Raw genomic sequence first — 20601 nt, forward strand, 5'->3', positions numbered from 1 at the left:
GACAGATATAGAGGTTGAATGATAAATACACAGATATACAGACATATTAAACGAAATAAATAAATAGATATTAGATAGATAGATAGATAGTTAGATAGACATATCATGTTACTTTTCCTCGTCCCGCCAACAATGGTGCGCGCCGCCTACAGTCCGATAAAAAGAGGAACATATTTTTTTGCAATTGAGTGAAATGAATTTGCGACATGAGTGAAATGTTTTTCGTGGCGAGAGGAATGGATTTTTACGTGAGGAACGAATTTTACGTATCCGGTCTAATACGGCAGACGCATATGTTATCCAACAATAATGAAAGGATTTGTTTCCTCTCAAATTTAAAATGAATCAAGTGAAAACGGATTCTTCGTCGACAATAATTGTTTTTTCAAAAGTGAAACATATTTTTTTGGAAAAGTAAAATATATTTTTTCTGAAAAGTGAAATATATTATTTCGGAAAGTGAATATATATTTTTTTTGAAAAGTGAAATAATTTTTTTTTTCAAAAGTGAAACATATTGTGGGGGAAAAGTGCATATTTTTTTAGAAAAGTGAAATATTTTTATTTTTTAAAATTGAAATATATTTTCTTTTTAAAATGAAAAATATTTTTTTTCAAAAGTGAAACATATTTTTTGGGAAAAGTGAAATATATTTTTTTTTTTAAGTGAAATATATTTTTTTGAAAAGTGAAATATATATTTTTCAAAAAGTGAAATATATTCTTAAAAGTGAAATATAAATTTCTTTAAGTGAAATGGTTTAGTGGAAGAGAAACATTTATTTTTTAAGTGAAATATATATTTAATTGATTCCCTATATGCGTGCCATAATTGTTAGACTAATTTGTATCTTTTCATTTATTGAAAAAATTAGAAAAGAAACTGAACTCAATTAAGAAGTCTAAATTGATTAAGTGGGTATGACCAATTAAGAGTAAGCATGGGGAATTGAATTTCATTTTTCACAGTTTTTGACAAAAAAGTGTTGGCTTAATTTTTCTCGGGAGCCTTCCCCAAAGTAGCCATCCTTGATGAGTTTCCGCAACCACTACTCAGACACTCTCTGGAACGTTAAAAATCTATTGAAAATGGAAGTCAAATCACAATGACAGCCTAGAGGTCATTATCGAAAATTGAGAACCGGGACAGTTTATCGTCATAAGATTCAGAGTTGACGAAAAATGGAAAATATGTATGTTATCCAGAGTCCAAGACGACACTGCTGTTCTGATTCACCGGTTTTCGACGAAGACGGATTTCTCATGAAGAGCTTTTTACAACAGATTGTCAACGTTACAGAAAGCGTCTGCGTAGTGTTTGCGAAAACACCCCAATGAAGATCTTTTGATTTTTGTAATGTCAGGTACTTCTCATAGTATAGATTTCATGGTAAAGACTTCTTGACTTAACTGCGATAACGGTGGAGGAAAAATAGAAATGACAGCTATAGCTGCCAACTCTACCGCATTGAGCGTTAGACCCTGTCCCTTAATACACTCTTTGAACGCCGACTGATTTTGACTTTGCCTTTCAATACAGTGTAATAATTATATGATATGGTATAGTCAAGGCCTATACAATTATGCAATGTTCACCCATCAAAATTGATCTTTTTTTAGTTTGGTGGCAGTCGCATTACAGAGGCACAATGCATGCGTTAATATTTGTCATGTATAGCCTTACCCATTTCTAGAAGATATTGTATACGTTGCTTGTAGACATAGTATATAATTTCATCTTAATCATGTTAGTAGTCAACGTCAAATAAGATGAAATAAAGAAAGAAAATATCCTGGTTTATTTGTCGTAGTCTGAAGCATGTAGCCGAAATGCAGGGGACGTGAAAAACAAATCCTTCTTCCCCACCATAAAATAAAGATACTTCGTTCAAAGGTGGATCTTGAATTTCGCAAACTACCACAAATGTAGAACATAATGTTGATATAAAAAAGTTGTCGAGTGTCCTGAGAAAAAAATAGGTTATTTAAAAGAAAGGAATTGCTATTTTTGGATTTGACCATTGATGATATTCAAAAATCCAATTAGTCATCTTAATAAAATAACGATGAAATCAAACGATGTATTTATCATCATTTTCATTCCATGGACTTTGTTATAAAGAGTTATAAAGAGATAAGACATTGTATCAAAAGTTTGAGCTGTTAGTAATAGATGAAATAAAATGTCAAATGAACATATTGGTGAATTTTCATCATCACCGAAACCAAATTTTGAATTTTAAAAGTATTGATAATTCTTATATACATGTATTTGTGTCATGTCATAGATTTTTCGTTATTGTTCATGTATTTATTATTATTTTCATTTATCTTTTTATGTATTTTTGTTTTTTTTATTTTACGGGGGGGGGGTGTTTTTTGTTTTGTTCTGATGACTATAATTATGCACAAATATTGTACCTTTACAGGGCCTCAAGCACAAGCACATGCTGCTTTTGAGAGGACCTATCTCATTAATATGCATCTATTGTTTTTTTACATTGTAACATCTTCATTTTGCCAAATGAATAAATTGAATTCAATTCAATTGTGTTTCATTTGTTATATTCTGGTTTTATCTCTTCCTTGTTGACCCAATAAAATATGTGAATACAACAAATTAAACCAGTTAGGAACGTGCCAAAGGACACTTTTACGTTACACAGGTTGCATTAAACTGCTACATAATTATGTTAAAATTGTGATTAGGTATGAAATTAACATTTTTTAGAATCTAATACATCCGCATGTGTTACTCATAAATAATTAAGGCATTCATTCTTTTTTAATTCAGCACACGACAGAGCCTTGGCAGATGGAGCACGAGACTAAACATACAGGGAGTAGGAAGGGCTTTCTTTTAGACGATGAGTGTGATGGAGGAATCCAGGATCAGAAATTGTAAGTTTTATTCCATTGTCATTATCTGAATACATCTAATGGACCAGAACAACGCATGGCTAATTCATTTAGCAAAGCACGTGGTATTGTAGAATTAAAAAAAAAACATTTTGGGAAATATTTTATCTTCCTTCTTTAAAACAAGTGGAATGCCTCTGGCGGTCTCACCTGCATCACGCGATTCAGATAGATTTTGAAAACTACTATAACTCGCACAAGATGTTCAGTGATACTTGGTTACTCTTATTTCCACGTTTTATAAACTAGACCAATACACTTACAGAGATATGATGGTACTTCAACAAAAACCCCAACGCGACCAAAGTTCACTGACCTTACATGACCTTTGACCTTGATCATGTAGCCTGAAACTCACACAGGGTGTTCAGTGATACTTGATTACTCTTATGTCCAAGTCTCATCAATCAGATCCATAAACTTTCAAAGTTATGACGGTAATTCAACAGATACCCCCAATTCGGCCAAAGTTCATTGACCCTACATGACCTTTATCCTTTGGCATGTGACGTTAAACTCATGCAGGATATTCAGTGATACTTGATTAACTTTATGTATAAGTTTCATGAAATAGGTCTATTTATTTTCTGAGTTATGATGACATTTCAAAAACTTAACCTTAGGTTAAGATTTTGATGTTGATTCCCCCAACATGGTCTAAGTTCATTGAACCTAAATGACCTTTGACCTTGGTCATGTGACATGAAACTAGGCAGGATGTTTAGTAATACTCGATTAACCTTATGACCAAGTTTCATGAACTAGGTCCATATACTTTCTAAGTTGCATTATTTGTCAAAACAAGAAAATTTTCATAATCATTTTTTATTTTATGTTATAATAACGAAATTCGAATCCGGAAATTATGGCCCCCTTTTTTGTCTAACCTTCATAGCTGAGCGAAACTATTGGCGCCGCTTTCCACTTACCGGCCGCGGCGGCGTTGAAGTCTTTAACGAGATTAAAGGTTAAAATACATGTTTGGGCTTATTACACCTGATATTTATGTATCTTTTATTTTGACCAAACTCATAATGTGTCTTATTTTACATATTTGAGAAAATCTTACTTGAAATCAAACGAATGCCACGATCTTCGTGAAGCTGTATGCTGCCATTTTGTTGACTTCCAGGGGTGTGTGACGAAGTTTTGCGCTCTTCATGTGTGATCGGCTATACTTTGGCCTACTTTCACTATTACAACTCTAAACTCAACACTTAAAGTATTTTCAGTTGTATTTTCCAACTGACCTAAAAACTTTAAGCATATGCTTACTTATTTTTTCCCGAATAATTAAATTGTACATTGTTCTTGTGTAAGAATATAAATAACATCATAATTTTTACTTCATCAATATCATCAAGCTATCGCGAAGTCAGCTGCGGATTGCGTATTTTGCTAGTTTACTGCTGCAAAGATATTTCGTTTCATTCTTTCGCGTACTGTCTGGATCAGTTTGAGCGTTTTACTTTCAGATTTTCACTTCAGCGTTTTATTTTTATCATCATTTTTCACATATCAGCGGCAAGCTCTCTATATTCAGATTTGTGCATGTCCTCCTCGTACTTCAAAAGTCTGGAAAGGGTCACTACAAATAACATGATGCCGGCTGTATCCGTACGATGATTTGAAATATTTTTTGAACTTTTATTGCCGCAATCCACACTAAATATGAAAAAGTTCCTTGTTTCTGTCTCATTATGAAAGATTTCTACCTAAATGAGACAGAAAATCGTGTACAACTCTTGAACGCACACAAAAGTCACGGAGTGACCCTGAGTGCAAACAGCTGACTCTGTTACAACTTAGGGGTGATACATTTTCACAATAGGGGTGATCAAACACACTGGAGGGACTTTAATTCACTTATAACAAAGAAATGTGTACTACAGTACTCCTGTTGAATGCTCTGATGAAAATTATATGAGTTTCATTCATTTGAACAGAAGGACAAGATTTATTGTATATATCGAGTGCATTATGCATAAATCATACTATCATTGCGACCCCTGCCCGGCCGATGGTTCAGGCATGACGATCCTGAGTGACGTCACCGATAGAGACCTCAAATGCCAGGAGAGCCTATTCGACAACTAACTTCATCTAAAAAACACGTATTGAAGATAACATCCAATGGGGAAATGGCTTTCATTTTCATGAAATATACACTCCATTCTTCAATAAATCTCTCACCCCGTCGTTAACTGCCCATTCATTCTCGAGCAATGGGGGAATGAATACAGAGTGTCTCAAAGTTTGTGTGAAAAAAGGTGCATTTTCCATAGAACTTCTGCCAAAAAGGAATGCGTAAGGGAAAGATTAGCCCCAAAACACGAATAGATGAGTTAATCAAATGGGATGAATCATAAAAATCAGTGAAATATAGTTTCTCCTGTCCTGTACTGAGTACCCCGACTTGATACGATTAATTTTTCCCTTGTCCATCAACTTTTAAGAAAAAGGATGCATATTTTCATAAAAAATATCATGTGTTATATCGACGGACGCCCGTGCGTACGAGCAGGAGGAAGCCAAATGTCTCGTATTTTTCATAATCGGCTTTGGAAGTGGATGAAAAGTTTCCCCAATCGTCTTTCGACTTTTTCTCGTACTCCCGAAAGCCTGGCAGTACGACTTGATCTTGAATGCTAGCGAAATATCATATGGCTACAAATCGCGGCATACGTAATTACGCACATGATACCAGGTTGAGCATTTCACAAGTATTTTCGCTGGGGTCGCTGGAATCACAAACAAAATTATGGTGGCCCTGAAGGACATTGCATGGCATCGCGTAATGGACAGATCAATGGAATATTTACGACGAAATTCACAACGTCGCCAATTTCGTCGTCAATTTGAATATTAACGACGAAATTCACGACGTCGTGAATTTCGTCGTGAATTTGTTTTGCTTGCCTGGGCGATATGGCGCGGGTTGAAACCAATTCGCCTGCTGCTAATTCGTCCACTCACAACAGGGTCTACATTCATTTAGTATAATGCAAGTCTATCCATTAACCTTTCGCCTAACAACATGGTCCAATAACCATTTGGTCCAGTCATCACTTCGTCTTGTCATCAGTTCGTCTTGGACCATTTCGTCTCATAACTAGTTGGTCTAATATCAATTTTATTTTCCTTAATTTCGCCCAATTAACACTTAGTTCAATTAAACCAAATGGCACATGGAATAAATGGCAATTGGACCAACTTGGTTATTAGACGAAATGGCAGTTAGACCATGTGGATAGTGGACGAACTGATGGTAGACCAAATGATAGCAGACAAATTGGCATTAGACCAATTGAAAGTAAACCATTGAAACGACAGAACGATGTCCACACTGCTATCCATATGCATAGGCGGATCCAGGGGGGAGCTAGGGGGCCGAGGTGCCCGCCTCCCCCCCCCCCCTATTGGCGAAGCGATAAAACATGAAAAAGGGAAGAAAGAAATAAAGAAAAAAAAGAGGAATTAAAAGAGAGGAGAAAAAAAGAGGAGGAAGGCGAGTGAAAAAAATAAGATGAGGGGAAGACATGGAAATAAAAAGAATCTTTCATGTCACTATATCGAATTTTTCCCTCGCGCTCGATCTCATTGACTATATATAAGTGTTTCAGGGGCGGATCCAGCCTATTGTGTTGGTATAGGCCTCCATGCATTGGAATATTGTCATCATTTCCCAGTAGCAGACTTTTCCCTGGGTCAGCACATTCCATCCCCTACCCTATATAATCTGTTCCCATGGTTACCCCTCATCACCGTGTAGAGAGTTATATAATACCCTGGACCCTGCGTGGTACCACATGTTTCATATGTATGACTAAAGCACTTGTTCCTTGACTGCAGAGAGAGCAGTGTACGTGCTATAGTGTTATAGTAATGAACGCAAAACAGCCTTCGCCAATAGGGGGGGGGGGGATCATTTTTCAGTCATATTTTCCCCGATCGGCCGCTCGAAGATGATTTTGGATTTCTATGAAGAGGGAGTCTTCTTAGCTTTCTTCTAAATCAGCATTAATATATAATATCATAATCCTTAATTATATAATGTGAGCGCGATACGCGAGCTAATTTTTTTGGAAATCTTATGTATTTTTTCCTAAAATTTTAACATTCTTTGCAATATTTGTTTTCCTAAAAAAGATGTGCATGCAAATAAATAATTACTACGAACGCGAAGCGCGAGCAGAAATGAACTGGTGGAAATTGAAGGTATGCAGTTAGTCACGATGCGCGAGCTGGATTTTTTTACATTTTTACCTAAGAAATGACAATTCTAAGGACTTTTTGGAACTTAAACAGAATAGGTATATAATAAACAATTGATGTGAGCGCGAAGCGCGAGCTAAAAACTTTTGACATTTCTACATAAAGAATGGAAATTTTTAATCAATTTTTGTAATCGTAAACAGGATAGCTATGTAACTAAACAATTGATGCGAGCGCGAAGCGCGAGCGGAAAATTCATATAGTGACATGAAAGATTCTTTTATTTTAATGTCTTCCCTCATCTTATTTTATTCACTCGTCTCCTCTTCATTTTCTCTATTCTCTTTTCCCTCTTTTTTTTTTCTTTCTTTTTTTTGCTCCGCCAATGGGGGGGGGGGGGGGCGGGCCCCTCGTCCCCCTCCCCCTGGATCCGCCTATGCATATGGATAGCAGTGGACATCGTTCTGGCGTTTAAATGGTTTATTTTCAAGTGGTCTAATGCCAAGGTTAGTAATGCCAAGTGTTAATTGGGCGAAATTAAGGAAATGAAATTGATATTAGACTAGAGACGAAATGGTAAAAGACGAACTGGTGATTAGACGAAGTGATGACTGGACCAAATGGTTATTGGACCATGTTGTTAGGCGAAAGGTTAATGGACAGACTTGCATTATACTAAATGAATGTAGACCCTGTTGTGAGTGGACGAATTAGCAGCAGGCGAATTGGTTTCAACCCGCATACCGCCCAGGCAAGCAAAACAAATTCACGACGAAATTGGCGACGAAAATCACGACGTCGTGAATTTCGTCGTCAGTAATTCGCGACGAAATTGGCGACGAAATTCACGACGTCGGCAATTTCGTCGTGAATATTTACCCTTCAGGGCCACTATACAAAATGGCAGCCTGCTAAAGACCGAATACTCGTAGACGACGATCGCTTTTTAAAAGTTGATTTTTTGGGGGCCTATAGACCTGCGCGATACATAAAATTGTAGGTTCCCTATTTGATATCAATGTTAATGCCAAACCTTCATTCTCCTTTAACTTAGGTTAAGTTTTTGTATCGCCTGTATAGCAGAGCGAGACTATAGGCGTCGTCAACATTTTAATATTTAAGCTAATGTTAAGTTTTTGCCATCATAACTTTAAAAAGCATATGGACCTAGTTCATGAAACTTAAAATTAGGATAATGGTATATCACTGAACATCGTGCATGGGGTTGACGTCACATGATGAGCAAGGTCAAAGGTTATTTAGGGTCAATTATCTTTAACCATGTTTGGGATTTCTTTTTAATTCCCTTAATAACTGTCACAACTGCACATTTTGATATGAGAAACTTGTTACCAAATTATTGTTGTGTTGGGGACTGGATCGATTGCACTTTAACTTTCAACCAGACTTAAAATGAAGGAGTCAATACAAAGCCTGTACAGTTCATATATACATTTATTGAAGATGATAACTAAGGTGATGATGATGACAAATAATACAGGAACATGAGTATAAAGTCTGATGGTGACTATACTCTGCAGTATAAAATATAAACTCTTCTGTAGCTGTATGTATGCTGGAACAATCTGTAAAGTAATCTGCAACCAAGCGCTAACAATCTCTGAAGTAATCTGATTTGGGTTCAGAAGTGAACTCCTTATATTGGTCTGGTCTAGACTCTTTACGATCAAACAGGTGTTGGTCAACCTTGGACGCTTGACCAAAACAATCTGTACGTCATAACTTTACTCTGAATTGGGGGAGTTGACCTTTTAGGGAGAACATGAAATGTAGTGAATAAGAAACCCATAAAATGTGTGTGCGTCAGAAGTTTAGCTGGAAGAAGAATGAGTAATACTTTCTTATGAAAGTTGGAGCTGGTAAAATGGGTAATACTATAAGTATTGATTATGTATAGATATAATATTAAATATGTGAGATATGTCTTATCATCACATGACATTATGCCGATAGTGCACACCTGACGGGATTTGTTTTCGTCACCAATATGCAGTTATAATGTGAGGTGCCTGCACATTTTGGTCATGCCACTTCGTTTATAAAGAGCAATTTCCTGCATTAGCCAAATCATTTTGAAACCGCTTCGTTTAATAGACACTTCGTCCAATAGCCCGTTGGGCCAAAGTCACTGCGTTCTACAGCGAATTCGTCTAACTTCATTCAATTGCCAGTGGGTTAAATTGACAATTGATCCAATTGACAATTGGTCATGTACCCACTTGGTTCAATTGACAGTTGGTCTAATATCTAATTGGCCCATTTTGTCAATTTCCCAATTGGTCTAATAACCGTTACTGGGACATGTACGGATTCACGCCATAATACAGGATGAACATTATAATTTAGACACAAACTACGATTTGTAAGCCTGATTTTGATAACGGTCTCTGTGAGGCATTTAGCTCATGCACAGTTTCTCTAATTTAAGCAATTTTTTTGGCGTTGCAATTTATTATCCTCATGAATAACTCATGTGAAATTTGCCCGCCAAGCAACGTGTAACCAAACCTCATGAATTAACACTTAAATGTTAGTTATATCTGTTTCTGTTTATGGTAACTCCGGCGTATGAATTCGGCAGGACAGTGTTTTGCTGGTAAACGCCAAGCTGGTATATAAAACAATTGCATCTTCAATGTTGAGATCTGAAGAGAAAATTATTGTATATTTTATATCTGATACTGGGAAAGTCAATATTGTTTAAAAAAATACGTTGTGTGTGTGGGGGGGGGGGGGTGCGTGAAAGGAAAGAGCTGAGGGGCGTGCACACTGGTTATTACCATGTGATGTTGCAAAGATTTATACAAATATTAAACCAAATGGGTATTGGACTATATCGATATTGGACCAACTGTTAGTTGTATGCCTACCAAGTCGGTATTAGAGCAACTGTATACTGGACCAAGTGGTTATAGAAGGAAATTAGACCAAATGAATATTCGACGAAACGGCATGCTACCCAAATGGCCAATGGACGAAGTCGACTTTGGCCCAACTGGCTATTAAACGAAATGGCTATTGGAGGAAGTATTTATTGGGCGAAGTGGTAACTGGCTATTAGACGAAATGGCTAATGAGCGGAATAATATTGGACCGAACGGCATTAGACGTCATGGTAATTGGATGAAATGGTATAACACGTAGTGGATATTGTCAGGAAAATGCTTGGACACAAACAGAGTACAGAGTCGAGGAGGTTTAAGTTTAGACTCCGTTTATTATCAGAGTACTCATGATGCAATTAATGAAATCATAGTTACTTAAAATTGGATGTCAATCAGAATATAATTAAATATTACAAATATATAACCAGGAAATTACGTTCAGTAACCAGTCTTGCATAAATCAAATCGTTTAAATGAAATTGTGTGTGACTTCTATGGAAGCTGGCTAGAGTTCAAGGTCCGGAGATTTTGAAGTAAATGTTCCTTGCTTTAGGCAAAGCAAGTAGTGCGGACATGTAATGGCCAGATGGTACTGTTCTTACTTTCCTTTTGAAGATTAGCGAGTTGCAAATGGGTACAGCACAAAGATTCCATAACAGTTCCCCACCACACAGAGGCTTGACGCCATCATCTCTCACTCAGTATTGCGAGATTCACGAAGTTAATTCATCACACAGGAGGGGGAAGTTCTGTCACACGCTGTCTAACCCTTCAGTTGGCTTTATACTCTGTCCTAGTCCCCAAAGGGAGGAGCCACCTGTAATTACAATCCAAACTTCCATAGATAGCGATATGCAAATAATACCTTACCTCTATATAATACAATTGTAACGGTTTATTTCTGTTTGACACCCACAATTACTTTAGATCAAATAACAATAAAATCACAAGCAAATCATCATTTAGAAATATCTATGTGAAGTTAAAGATTAAGGTAAATACTTGTTTTACTGAATGAAATGTTAACTAATTTACATGCAATAACGAGACCACTATAAATCAGGATTAATCCTGAGCGGCAATTATTAATCAATCATCGATCTATCTTCACACATTATGCCTGATACAACTCCAGTCTTTATACTAAAACCTCCTTAAAATTCAATATCAAATTCGTCAGATAATAACACATCATACTATATAAGTGTGAAAACAAGACAATTTATAACTTACAATTCAGCTTTGGTAGTGCTTGGCTTCAAAATAAATTCAGTAACATGGCTGATAAGGAATGGACATGCTAGAAGTCTTTCCTCTATGACCACCTAAATGGCTTCCTCAATTAGCAGTGAGACAAACTGAGAAACCCCTCACATACAACCCATTTACTTGTACACACTCATTCAAATCCGCTCAACCATCCTAGAGTCACTCTCACTACCACTCACACTCCTGCTCTAGCAACTTATTTGCATTACAAAGAAAAGCGAATTGCAGCTCCTGTATATCTGAAATGAAGAAAAAGTATTTGGTTACAAAGAAGAGTAGTTTCCTGACAGATATATATGGCTCATGAGAGTAATTTATCTGCGCGCAAAGCATGTCGGACAGGCGTAAGTAAAGATCACATAAATTTATTGATTAAAATAATTCATTAAAAATAGACAGAATGTTTGTATATCAAAATATAAATGATAGAAACAATATCATGTGTATACTCTTTCATAAGTAAGGCCTTTTGGGAGGCTAGACTGCATTTTTGTATTTCATTTTAATTATTATTACCCACAATGCAGTTCGGGGTTTTCTGGCGATGAACTGGCCGAAATTATGGTTAATCTTATTTCAGGCCATTTAACTTTTGATTGAGCTGGACAAGTACCCGATTAACATATCAAGTCTTAATATACTGTTAATTGTGTTTAGTTTCAGTGAATTAAAACAAAATCTTTCTTGGGATTGAGTTTTGATGAGCTATTACACAAAATTTATGGTAAACCAAACGGGTTGAGCCGATGTGGTTTAAGAACATAGGGACTTCCTTGTGAAGTTACAGGGAATTTTATATTTTGCATTTTGTAATGCAATGAGTGAGCACAGACAACTGAGCAAAGAATCCCAGAACTTACCAAAATGTGTACAATATTTGCTCATTTTGGTAAATTTACCAAAATGGTGTCGTAACATAGTTAGGGCCGATTTAGTTAATGGTACGGGCAAATTGTGCCGTTATAAAAAAAATCAATTCAATTCGATTGTTTTATGTTCCACTTTTAATTTCGACGTCATATTTACAATTATACCATTGACATAGTAATATAAAATCATATTTGAAGTATATAAAAAATTATTAACACTAAAACATTACAATAGACAATTATCAAATTTTAATCTAAATAATTGAAAGGGAGGAAGGGCCAACTGAAAAGCAGAACTTGTATAATGTAGGTCCATGCACTCTAAAAAATGAAGTGCTAATTTAGCTCTTAAAGGTCCAATGAAATACCTGTAAAACTTTCAATTTTTCGTTGAATAAGTGTTCCCACATCGCAATTCTCCGCACCATTCTCTTTAGAAAAATATAATTTTAATTTCACAGCCAAATGAAAGTGGAAAATTGCCCATTTTCTGTGCCAATACGCCCCGCCCACAAAAATTCTGCAGAACGTCTTTTCGGAGTATCACGTGACCAGTGACGTCACTTGAAGAAAGCAGCACCAGCGCTGGTGGTTTGTTTTGCTGCACGGTCCATAGGTTTCACGTGTGGATTCGCTTTGTGATGCCTGTTATTGTATTTTTGAATTGGATGTAATACAAGCAGATCGTTCACATTACACAATTTTTACCTGCCTGATAAATAACCATATTTTTATGTAGCATACTCAAAATCTGGATATTGTTCTCCGAAAAGCTCTCATTTTTTATTAGAGCATCACTCACAAGACTTATCAGAACGTAATTTCGTGATTTTTTATTTGACTCGGTCCTCGAGCTTGCTCAACTTTCTTCTGGAATTAAAACCAGCCTATTTACAATTCTTTCAAAAACTGTTTTCTGAATCTTAATTTCATGCAAAATTTGCAAATCTCGATCTTTACAAAATCTAAGGCATACCACACAATCGTGATTTCCAAATAAATTTCGAGCCTCTGGGCTTCGATTCAATGCAGAGTACGCGGCAGCGCGAGCAGCGTATCCGGCATAGAGATCACTGGCGCCAGTGCACCGTGCATGAACGAATCGAGGAGCTCGCCCAACGCAATTAGATAAAGAGGAAACTACAGACGATTTGAATAAGTTGTGAGACATTTATTGGTCGTGGCAGAGTCGCCGCATACATATATGGGAAGCCACTTGTGGTGGCACAATTAAACTATAAATCATAATGGCGTGATTACGTTTCATTCTTTTCTCTCTTTTTTTCTTTAAACAGATCCAAAACCAAGCTTCAATTTGACTGTATGAAATCATATTCAAAACGCATGAACACCAATAAAAATATTCAAGTAACAGAATAACATAAGTAGGGTAACACTTAAACAGTAGGTATATCAAAAATGGCCATAATTGTTTCAGTCTAAATATGATTTGTGCAAATGATAAGGATCAAATCCATTCCCCTATACGAGTAATTAATAACAAACCTCAAATAATAGCCATATACGTATAGTATGGATAAAGGACATATAACAATTCCACTATACAGGTCATTAATATCAAACCTCAAAATATATTAAAACAATACACTAATCCCAACTACCTTCGCTTTGTTTTAAACAATAAAAAAAAATTGACTGCCTGGTCAAATTGCGTACATAATGTACAACAGCACGCATACATGCCACTTCTAACAAAGCACTCTTTAATCACTACCATATACAAAAACCAAAAAAAAAATGTGACCAAATGAGACAAGTCATGTGAATTCACTACTGGACATAAAGAACACAAAAAAAGGCTTGTTTACAAATATGGTCAGTACACTACTAATAATCTTAAACGGCCGAAAGTATGCACACACGGTATCAAAAAAATATTACTAAAAAACGAAACAAAGATTATATTATGCCGTAATACAAAATTTAACCAATGTCCTGTACCCAATCAGTGTAGTAACACATTGATATTTGTTGTGTGGTAAAACACCATGACAAATTTAAAACCAACTGCAACTCAAGACTTGTATATATCTATAAATAAAATATAAGTGCACAGTAAGGAAGTACAAAAATAGTGAAACCATACCTGTATCACAAACCAAAACATGAGTAACAATACAGGGAATGAATAATAAAAAACATAATACAATAGTGGTAAAATGTAGACACTCTTTAAACAGTATTGTCACTCCCGCAGATATTACCAAGGGACACAGCGGGGGGGGGGGGGAGGGGCTGTGGACCACCGTGCATGCTGAAGCGGGAAAAAACTTAAAGCCCATGGGGCAGTCACCAAACACGGCGAAAACCGTTGTTGTGTGCGAAGTCATCATATGAGCCTGAAAGAGTCCAGAAAGCCAAGGTCGCATGACAACCACACTCCGACCAGAAAAGTGAGTTCCATCAGGGGTAGGGAATCATGCGAGGTCCATCATGGGATTGGGGATCATGCGAGTTCCATCAGAAAAGGGCGACGGTGGGCGAGGTCCACAAGTCCATAGAAGCCAATCCTGGTGTTCAATGGTCGCGACGCATCTAGGCCAAGATCCAACGGGGGGTTGGATCCTCAAGGGCTGATCAACAACAGCAGGGGTACGGACTGGGTCGGACACCGGTAATACGGTGCGTGACGAACTTCCGTGAACATGGAGTAAGGGTGTGCTACTGTGGGCCGCTTTTCCGTCCTCAAAGAGCAGTGAGGTGGGAAGACTAGTCATGACATCATATGCAGAGGACTTGTTACCAGAACAGATGTAGTCACACAGGTAAGATAGCAGCAAAATCACATCAGGATCAGTAGCGTGATGGACAACAGGCAATATCAATCGATCAGCAGGATTCCGTAGGAGAGTAGGCGTCTTGGGACAAACGCAAGGTGCCAAATCCTTGTCTATTGTACTATAAGCTATACAGTCCATGTAGGGCGACCAGATGATACTAGCTACAGAATGCATGTAAGCTGTGCATCCATAGAACACCTCATAAGGTAAGAGACTCGTAAAGTGATGGTTACTATTGATGAGAGAGGAACACGGCGCAATATCAAGGTAAGCGTCTGTGCGGTGACACGGCTCACCACGAACATGCCGGGGCATATCATGATCGCGTGTACAATGAACGAAGCCGAAATGCCGAAAACGATCTGTGTTGCAGACACCACAAACATGTCTGGGCATATCATGATCACGTGTACAACGAACGAAACCGAAATAACGATCTGTACTGCGGATACTCTCATCGACGTACTCTATGTCTGACGGGTAGTCAGCGGTTCGGTTTTCAAGCCGATCATGGATTTCGCGAATACGGTTCTCTACTGTAGCGAAAGGAGAATAAAGGTCATGCGAAAGCGATCGAATGATGGCACAATGCTCTATTGAAGTGATGTCAGCACTGTGTACATAACCTGCAACAGCAAGGCTAGGCTCCGCTTCCGAAACATGAGTAGCGATGAAACAAGAGCATACTACCACTAGAGCTATGTTCACGACAAGACACAAGAGAGCTAACGTAAGGCTCATTACCAAGACACTACAGGAAGGCTTAGTATTAGAGCTAAGCTCAGTATCAGGAATGTCAAAGCTTGGCTCGTTACCGGGAATGCCAGAGCTATGCTCAGTACCGGGAACACCAGAGCTAGGCTCAGTATCAAGAACGCCATAGCTACATGTAGGCTCAGTGTCGGGAACAACAGAGCTAAGCTCAGTATCAGGAACACCAGAGCTAGGCTCAGTATCAGGAATGCCAGAGCTAGGCTCAGTATCAGGAACAACAGAGCTAGGCTCAGTACCAGGAACACCAGAGCTAGGCTCAATATCAGGAATGTCAGAGCTACATGTAGGCTCAGTACCAGGAACACCAGAGCTACATGTAGGCTCAGTACCAGGAACACCAGATGCAGAGCTAGGCTCAGTATCAGGAACACTGTAAAATTGTGTATGTTGGTAATTTTCCTGATTGTTGTTATGTGACCTAATTTCACCTACGACCTTTACACACGATAGGTCACCGCTGCAACTAATATCATGTTCATGTTTTAGATGACAATTGTAATGTGACCCAACTGCACCTACTGTCTTTACGCATAGCTTAGCGCGATCACAGCAATTATCGTCAGTACTCACAGCAGGCTTACAGCTTTTGGATTCTGTGACTGTCACTATCTCAACGCTTTCACTCAACGTCTCACCAATCTCACCATCCATCTTCGACTCACGTAGTGGTGACGTAAATCCCAAGTCTGGGTTTCCAACATCATACTCAGTCATAACACTTTCAGTCTCCACACTGGTCATCAATCCGAACTCACTGTGCATGTTATTGTCATAGGACTTGTGAATGTGCGGATGGTCAGCTTCAGTCTCATTCACCTCTACATTACACTCAACATCCATGACCTCATTGTGTATGTTATTAATGTCATTGGACTTGCGAGTGTGTAAACGGTCAGCTTCAGTCTCATTCTCTCCAACACTACACTCGACATCCATGACCTCATTGTGTATGTTATCATTGTCATTGGACTTGTGAATGTGTGGATGCTCAGCTTCAGTCTCATTCACCTCTACATTACACCCAACATCCATGATCTCTCTGTATACTTGAGAACAGTCATTTAGTGGAAGAGTGTGTTTACACTCACTGTCAAATCCAGGATTAGTGTGTTTGCACTCACTCTCAGATCCTTGCGTTATCATACCCACTGCACAATCCAGCTCATCTAACTCATTCATACTAGTGGGACTAGATTGGGGAAACTGATCAGATGATGACATGTAAGAAAAAGTATGGTAGTCCCCAAACATGATTTGGCGTTTAGAAGGTCGAATGGAAACATCATTCTTCTCCATAAAGGGAGCCCCAGCCATCACATCAAAGTTCACCACACTGTCTTCAACCACGAAACCATCATAATACAACTCACATCCATCATAGAAAAGAGAAAAAGATGTAATGCCAACAATACCAGATGGTAAGGCAAATGACACTTCAGGGTCAACATAGTCACTGTAACCAAACGTATCGATTACAACTTCAAGGCCAAAGAAATCAGCAGTAGACTCACTTATCAAATTCAAAGGAGAAACACTATGCAATTCCACTGTCAACTGTTCGGGGGTTCCCCTAACACTGGCAGGGAAAAATGGGGTGTCATTCTTAGATTTAGTCACGATAGACTCATGCTCTACAGCAGGAGGACACCTACGCTGAGGTGCCTCAGCGACGGCTACACATCTCTGTATAGATGCGAGCCCGACGCGGGTGGGCTCCGCCACGACCGTGCATCGCTTCGTCGATGCGGCGCGCATTGCAGTACAGTACATAATATATATGGGACTACGTACGCTTTATAAATACTCAACTCTGTATGCCTACCCAAACTATCACACCACATTTAGACCTGGTGAGCGCCTGTCCCCAAGTTTCTGAGCGAGATTTCCCCCAATCCGGATTCTTTGATCCTGGTAGCGAAAGTTAGCCGCGGAATTCTGATCACACCGTAAGCCACCACGCAATTAGATAAAGAGGAAACTACAGACGATTTGAATAAGTTGTGAGACATTTATTGGTCGTGGCAGAGTCGCCGCATACATATATGGGAAGCCACTTGTGGTGGCACAATTAAACTATAAATCATAATGGCGCAAAGCAAGAGCATCGACGCATTTTCTACACATACGAATGGAGGCGAGAAAATAAGAGAACTAAATGGGATCAAACATACAAATTGGGACTATTTATTATACAAAAACTCAGATAGATCAGTCAGGGAAACTCCCGGTTTTCCGGGATCGTTTGAAAAGTCCCTTTTTCGAGATAGTTGCGTTCACCGAAGCGTGAATCACGGCTGAAAACCTTCGCCCTGTGTAGTCTTTCTCGGCTGTTTTCACACCCTTATGTATGTGTGCGAAACACTCGGTAAGAGCGGTGAAAATGTGTACGCGTGTATACAACCGTGCATTGTTCGGGACATTGTTATCTGTAAAACATGTGACCCTCTCTCCCCCTCTCTCTTTCTCTCTCTCTCTCATTTATTGTCAAGCGTTCAATTTGATCTTCGTTCATCACTTACCCATAATCCGGACGTTAAATGTGCCGTAATTAGACCATATATTTGGATCCACCGTTATATATATCCGTAATATCCAACTTTCATGTTATTTCCTGAGCGATCTGCTGCACAATCCATGATCAATACATTATAATATTATTTCCACTAGTGCCCGCGGAAGTCGTCGATATGCAATTTCAAAACATGCCAAATACAGTTCTGTACGTCGTAAAACAATCATTGGCTGGTTGACGAAGCCAACGAATTGGAAAAAAGTATACTGTATTCACCTTCAAAACAAACATACTGCAAAGTATTGGGGCTAGCGGTCACCAAATAAAGTGCATTATAAAAGTCTGCCTGTCAGCTCGATCCATGTCCAAACTTCCCCCAAACGTCCAGCCCAGATGAGTTAAAAGCAATATCATGATGTCATGTCATTATGATCATGACCATTCTCCATTCGACATGATCCATGCTAGCAGTGAACAGGTGTGAGATCAATGGTTTAGATTATGAACATTATCGAGAACTGCATGTCCATTTTCCATTTAGCCCATGATAGCACTAACCGCCGGAGAGCTGGTTAGAGGTTATACCATGGGAACGAATATATTTTCCAAGTCTTATCAGATATTACGTAATGCCGTACCCAAAATAACTTTCAGCATGATCATGGAAGGTCCATGGTAGTACCATAGCTCTATGCACACTTTGTACACGCAGTACACATACACACACACCACACGTTCGGCTACAACATGCAGCGGAGTATCGCGGCACAAAGGCTGAACGCAGAGACTAACGTCCTCTTACGAGAACTTTTGCTTGCATTTTTTCATCATAAATGTGTCTTCTTTCTTCAATAGCATCTAAGCACCACGGTGGCGAATTCTCTTTTTTTGAATATAGATGAGAAATTTAGTTTTCTTTAACATATTTGAAAATAAAAATCCGCCACCGTGGTGCTTTTTTATATGATTTTTTTAGTGAGGGTATGTCAGAAAACCCCATTCACTTTTTACAGGAAAGCTATTCGGTGAGGTCCTAAAAGATTACGTCATGCGATCACAAATCCCTGTTATTCGAGAGTCTGTCGCTCTCGCAAAAGCGGGAGTTTCCTTGACTGTTTACGGCCATTTTTTATTATCACTCACCTCACGTACCATCATTTATCTTCATCTGGATTTCAGAGACATAACTGTAACATACAGAACTATTTATAAAACGTCTGGTTTTAGAAAATTATTCATCCATTTATTTTGAGTGTCGGTTTTAAAAATTGATTGAATGAACTAAAGTGATGAATAATTAAAGGAGACAAAATGAAACAAAGCTAAACAGAAATGCCGAATAATGTTAACGATTTACATGATAGTAATAATAATAATGAATAAGTAGTGTCAGTGAAATAAGGCATCGTAAGTTTATTCTCTAAGTAGCAGACATACCCCTCCCTACCCCCCCCCCCCCATAGAGAGACGTTTCGTGCACGCAGTACGTGTTTCGCACGATTCGCGTGCTCACCAACGCCCATACACTAAATTGAAATCCTGGCAACGCCATTTAAGCTATTTAGTTACCGGTAATTATTCCCCCCCCCCCTGATAACAGGCACCTGTTACGCCGCTGAAACGAGGCGTCTTAAACCACTCGACCGCGGCAACCGATGACGGGGAAAAAGCCGGTCTCGCGGGCCTTCGGTCTCGCGGACTATCGGTCTCGCGGACCTTCGGTCAAGTGGTCGGACCCCGTTTTAAATGACGTCCTAACCTAGAAAGAATATGGACGTATTTAATCAAATTTAGAAATAAGGGGTCATCAAGTGACATTGAACATTGTCCCCGAGTTTCAGGTTACATGATCAAGGTCAAAATTCAAAGGTCATTTTAGGGATAATGAACCTAGACCAAGTTTGGGGAAAAGATCGAAGTCTTAACCAAGGTTATGTTTGTAAATGTCATCATAGCTTCTGAAGTATATGGATCTAGGTCATTAAACTTGGACATAAACGTTATCCTGCTTAAGTTTCAGGCCACATGGCCAAAGTTAAAGGTCATTTACGGTCAATGACCTCAGACCATGTTGGGAGAATTAAAATCTTAGCCAATGTTACGGTTTGGAATGCCATCATGACTTTAAGAGTTCAACCTAGATCAAGAAACTTGGGTATAAAAGTAAGCAAGTATCACTGATCGTGTTTCATGAGTTTTAGGTCACATGATAACGGTCAGATGTCATTTGAAGTCAGTGAACTTTGACCATGTTTGGGATATTGTTAAAATGCCATCACAACTTTGAAACTTCAAGGATACATTTCATGAATTATGAAGATAGAGGTAAATACCAC

At 38.4% G+C, this 20601-nt stretch overlaps 1 protein-coding gene and 1 long non-coding RNA gene across 2 annotated transcripts; both read right to left on the minus strand.

The window, feature by feature from the left end:
• Positions 1 to 10301: 10301 nt before the first annotated feature.
• Positions 10302 to 11587, minus strand: LOC121412577. Its single transcript, XR_005969636.1, has 2 exons — positions 11274 to 11587; positions 10302 to 10857 (listed from the first exon to the last, which is right to left on the minus strand). It is a non-coding gene; the product is annotated as an uncharacterized LOC121412577 (long non-coding RNA).
• A 2852-nt stretch (positions 11588 to 14439) lies between these two features.
• Positions 14440 to 17508, minus strand: LOC121412833. Its single transcript, XM_041605595.1, has 2 exons — positions 16092 to 17508; positions 14440 to 15998 (listed from the first exon to the last, which is right to left on the minus strand). Exons 1-2 carry the CDS (start codon positions 17506 to 17508, stop codon positions 14617 to 14619), a joined length of 2799 nt encoding a protein of 932 aa, XP_041461529.1. The 3' UTR covers positions 14440 to 14616.
• Positions 17509 to 20601: the final 3093 nt, after the last annotated feature.

Source organism: Lytechinus variegatus, chromosome 4 (genome assembly GCF_018143015.1).
Source record: "Lytechinus variegatus isolate NC3 chromosome 4, Lvar_3.0, whole genome shotgun sequence".
NCBI classification, from domain to species: domain Eukaryota; kingdom Metazoa; phylum Echinodermata; class Echinoidea; order Temnopleuroida; family Toxopneustidae; genus Lytechinus; species Lytechinus variegatus.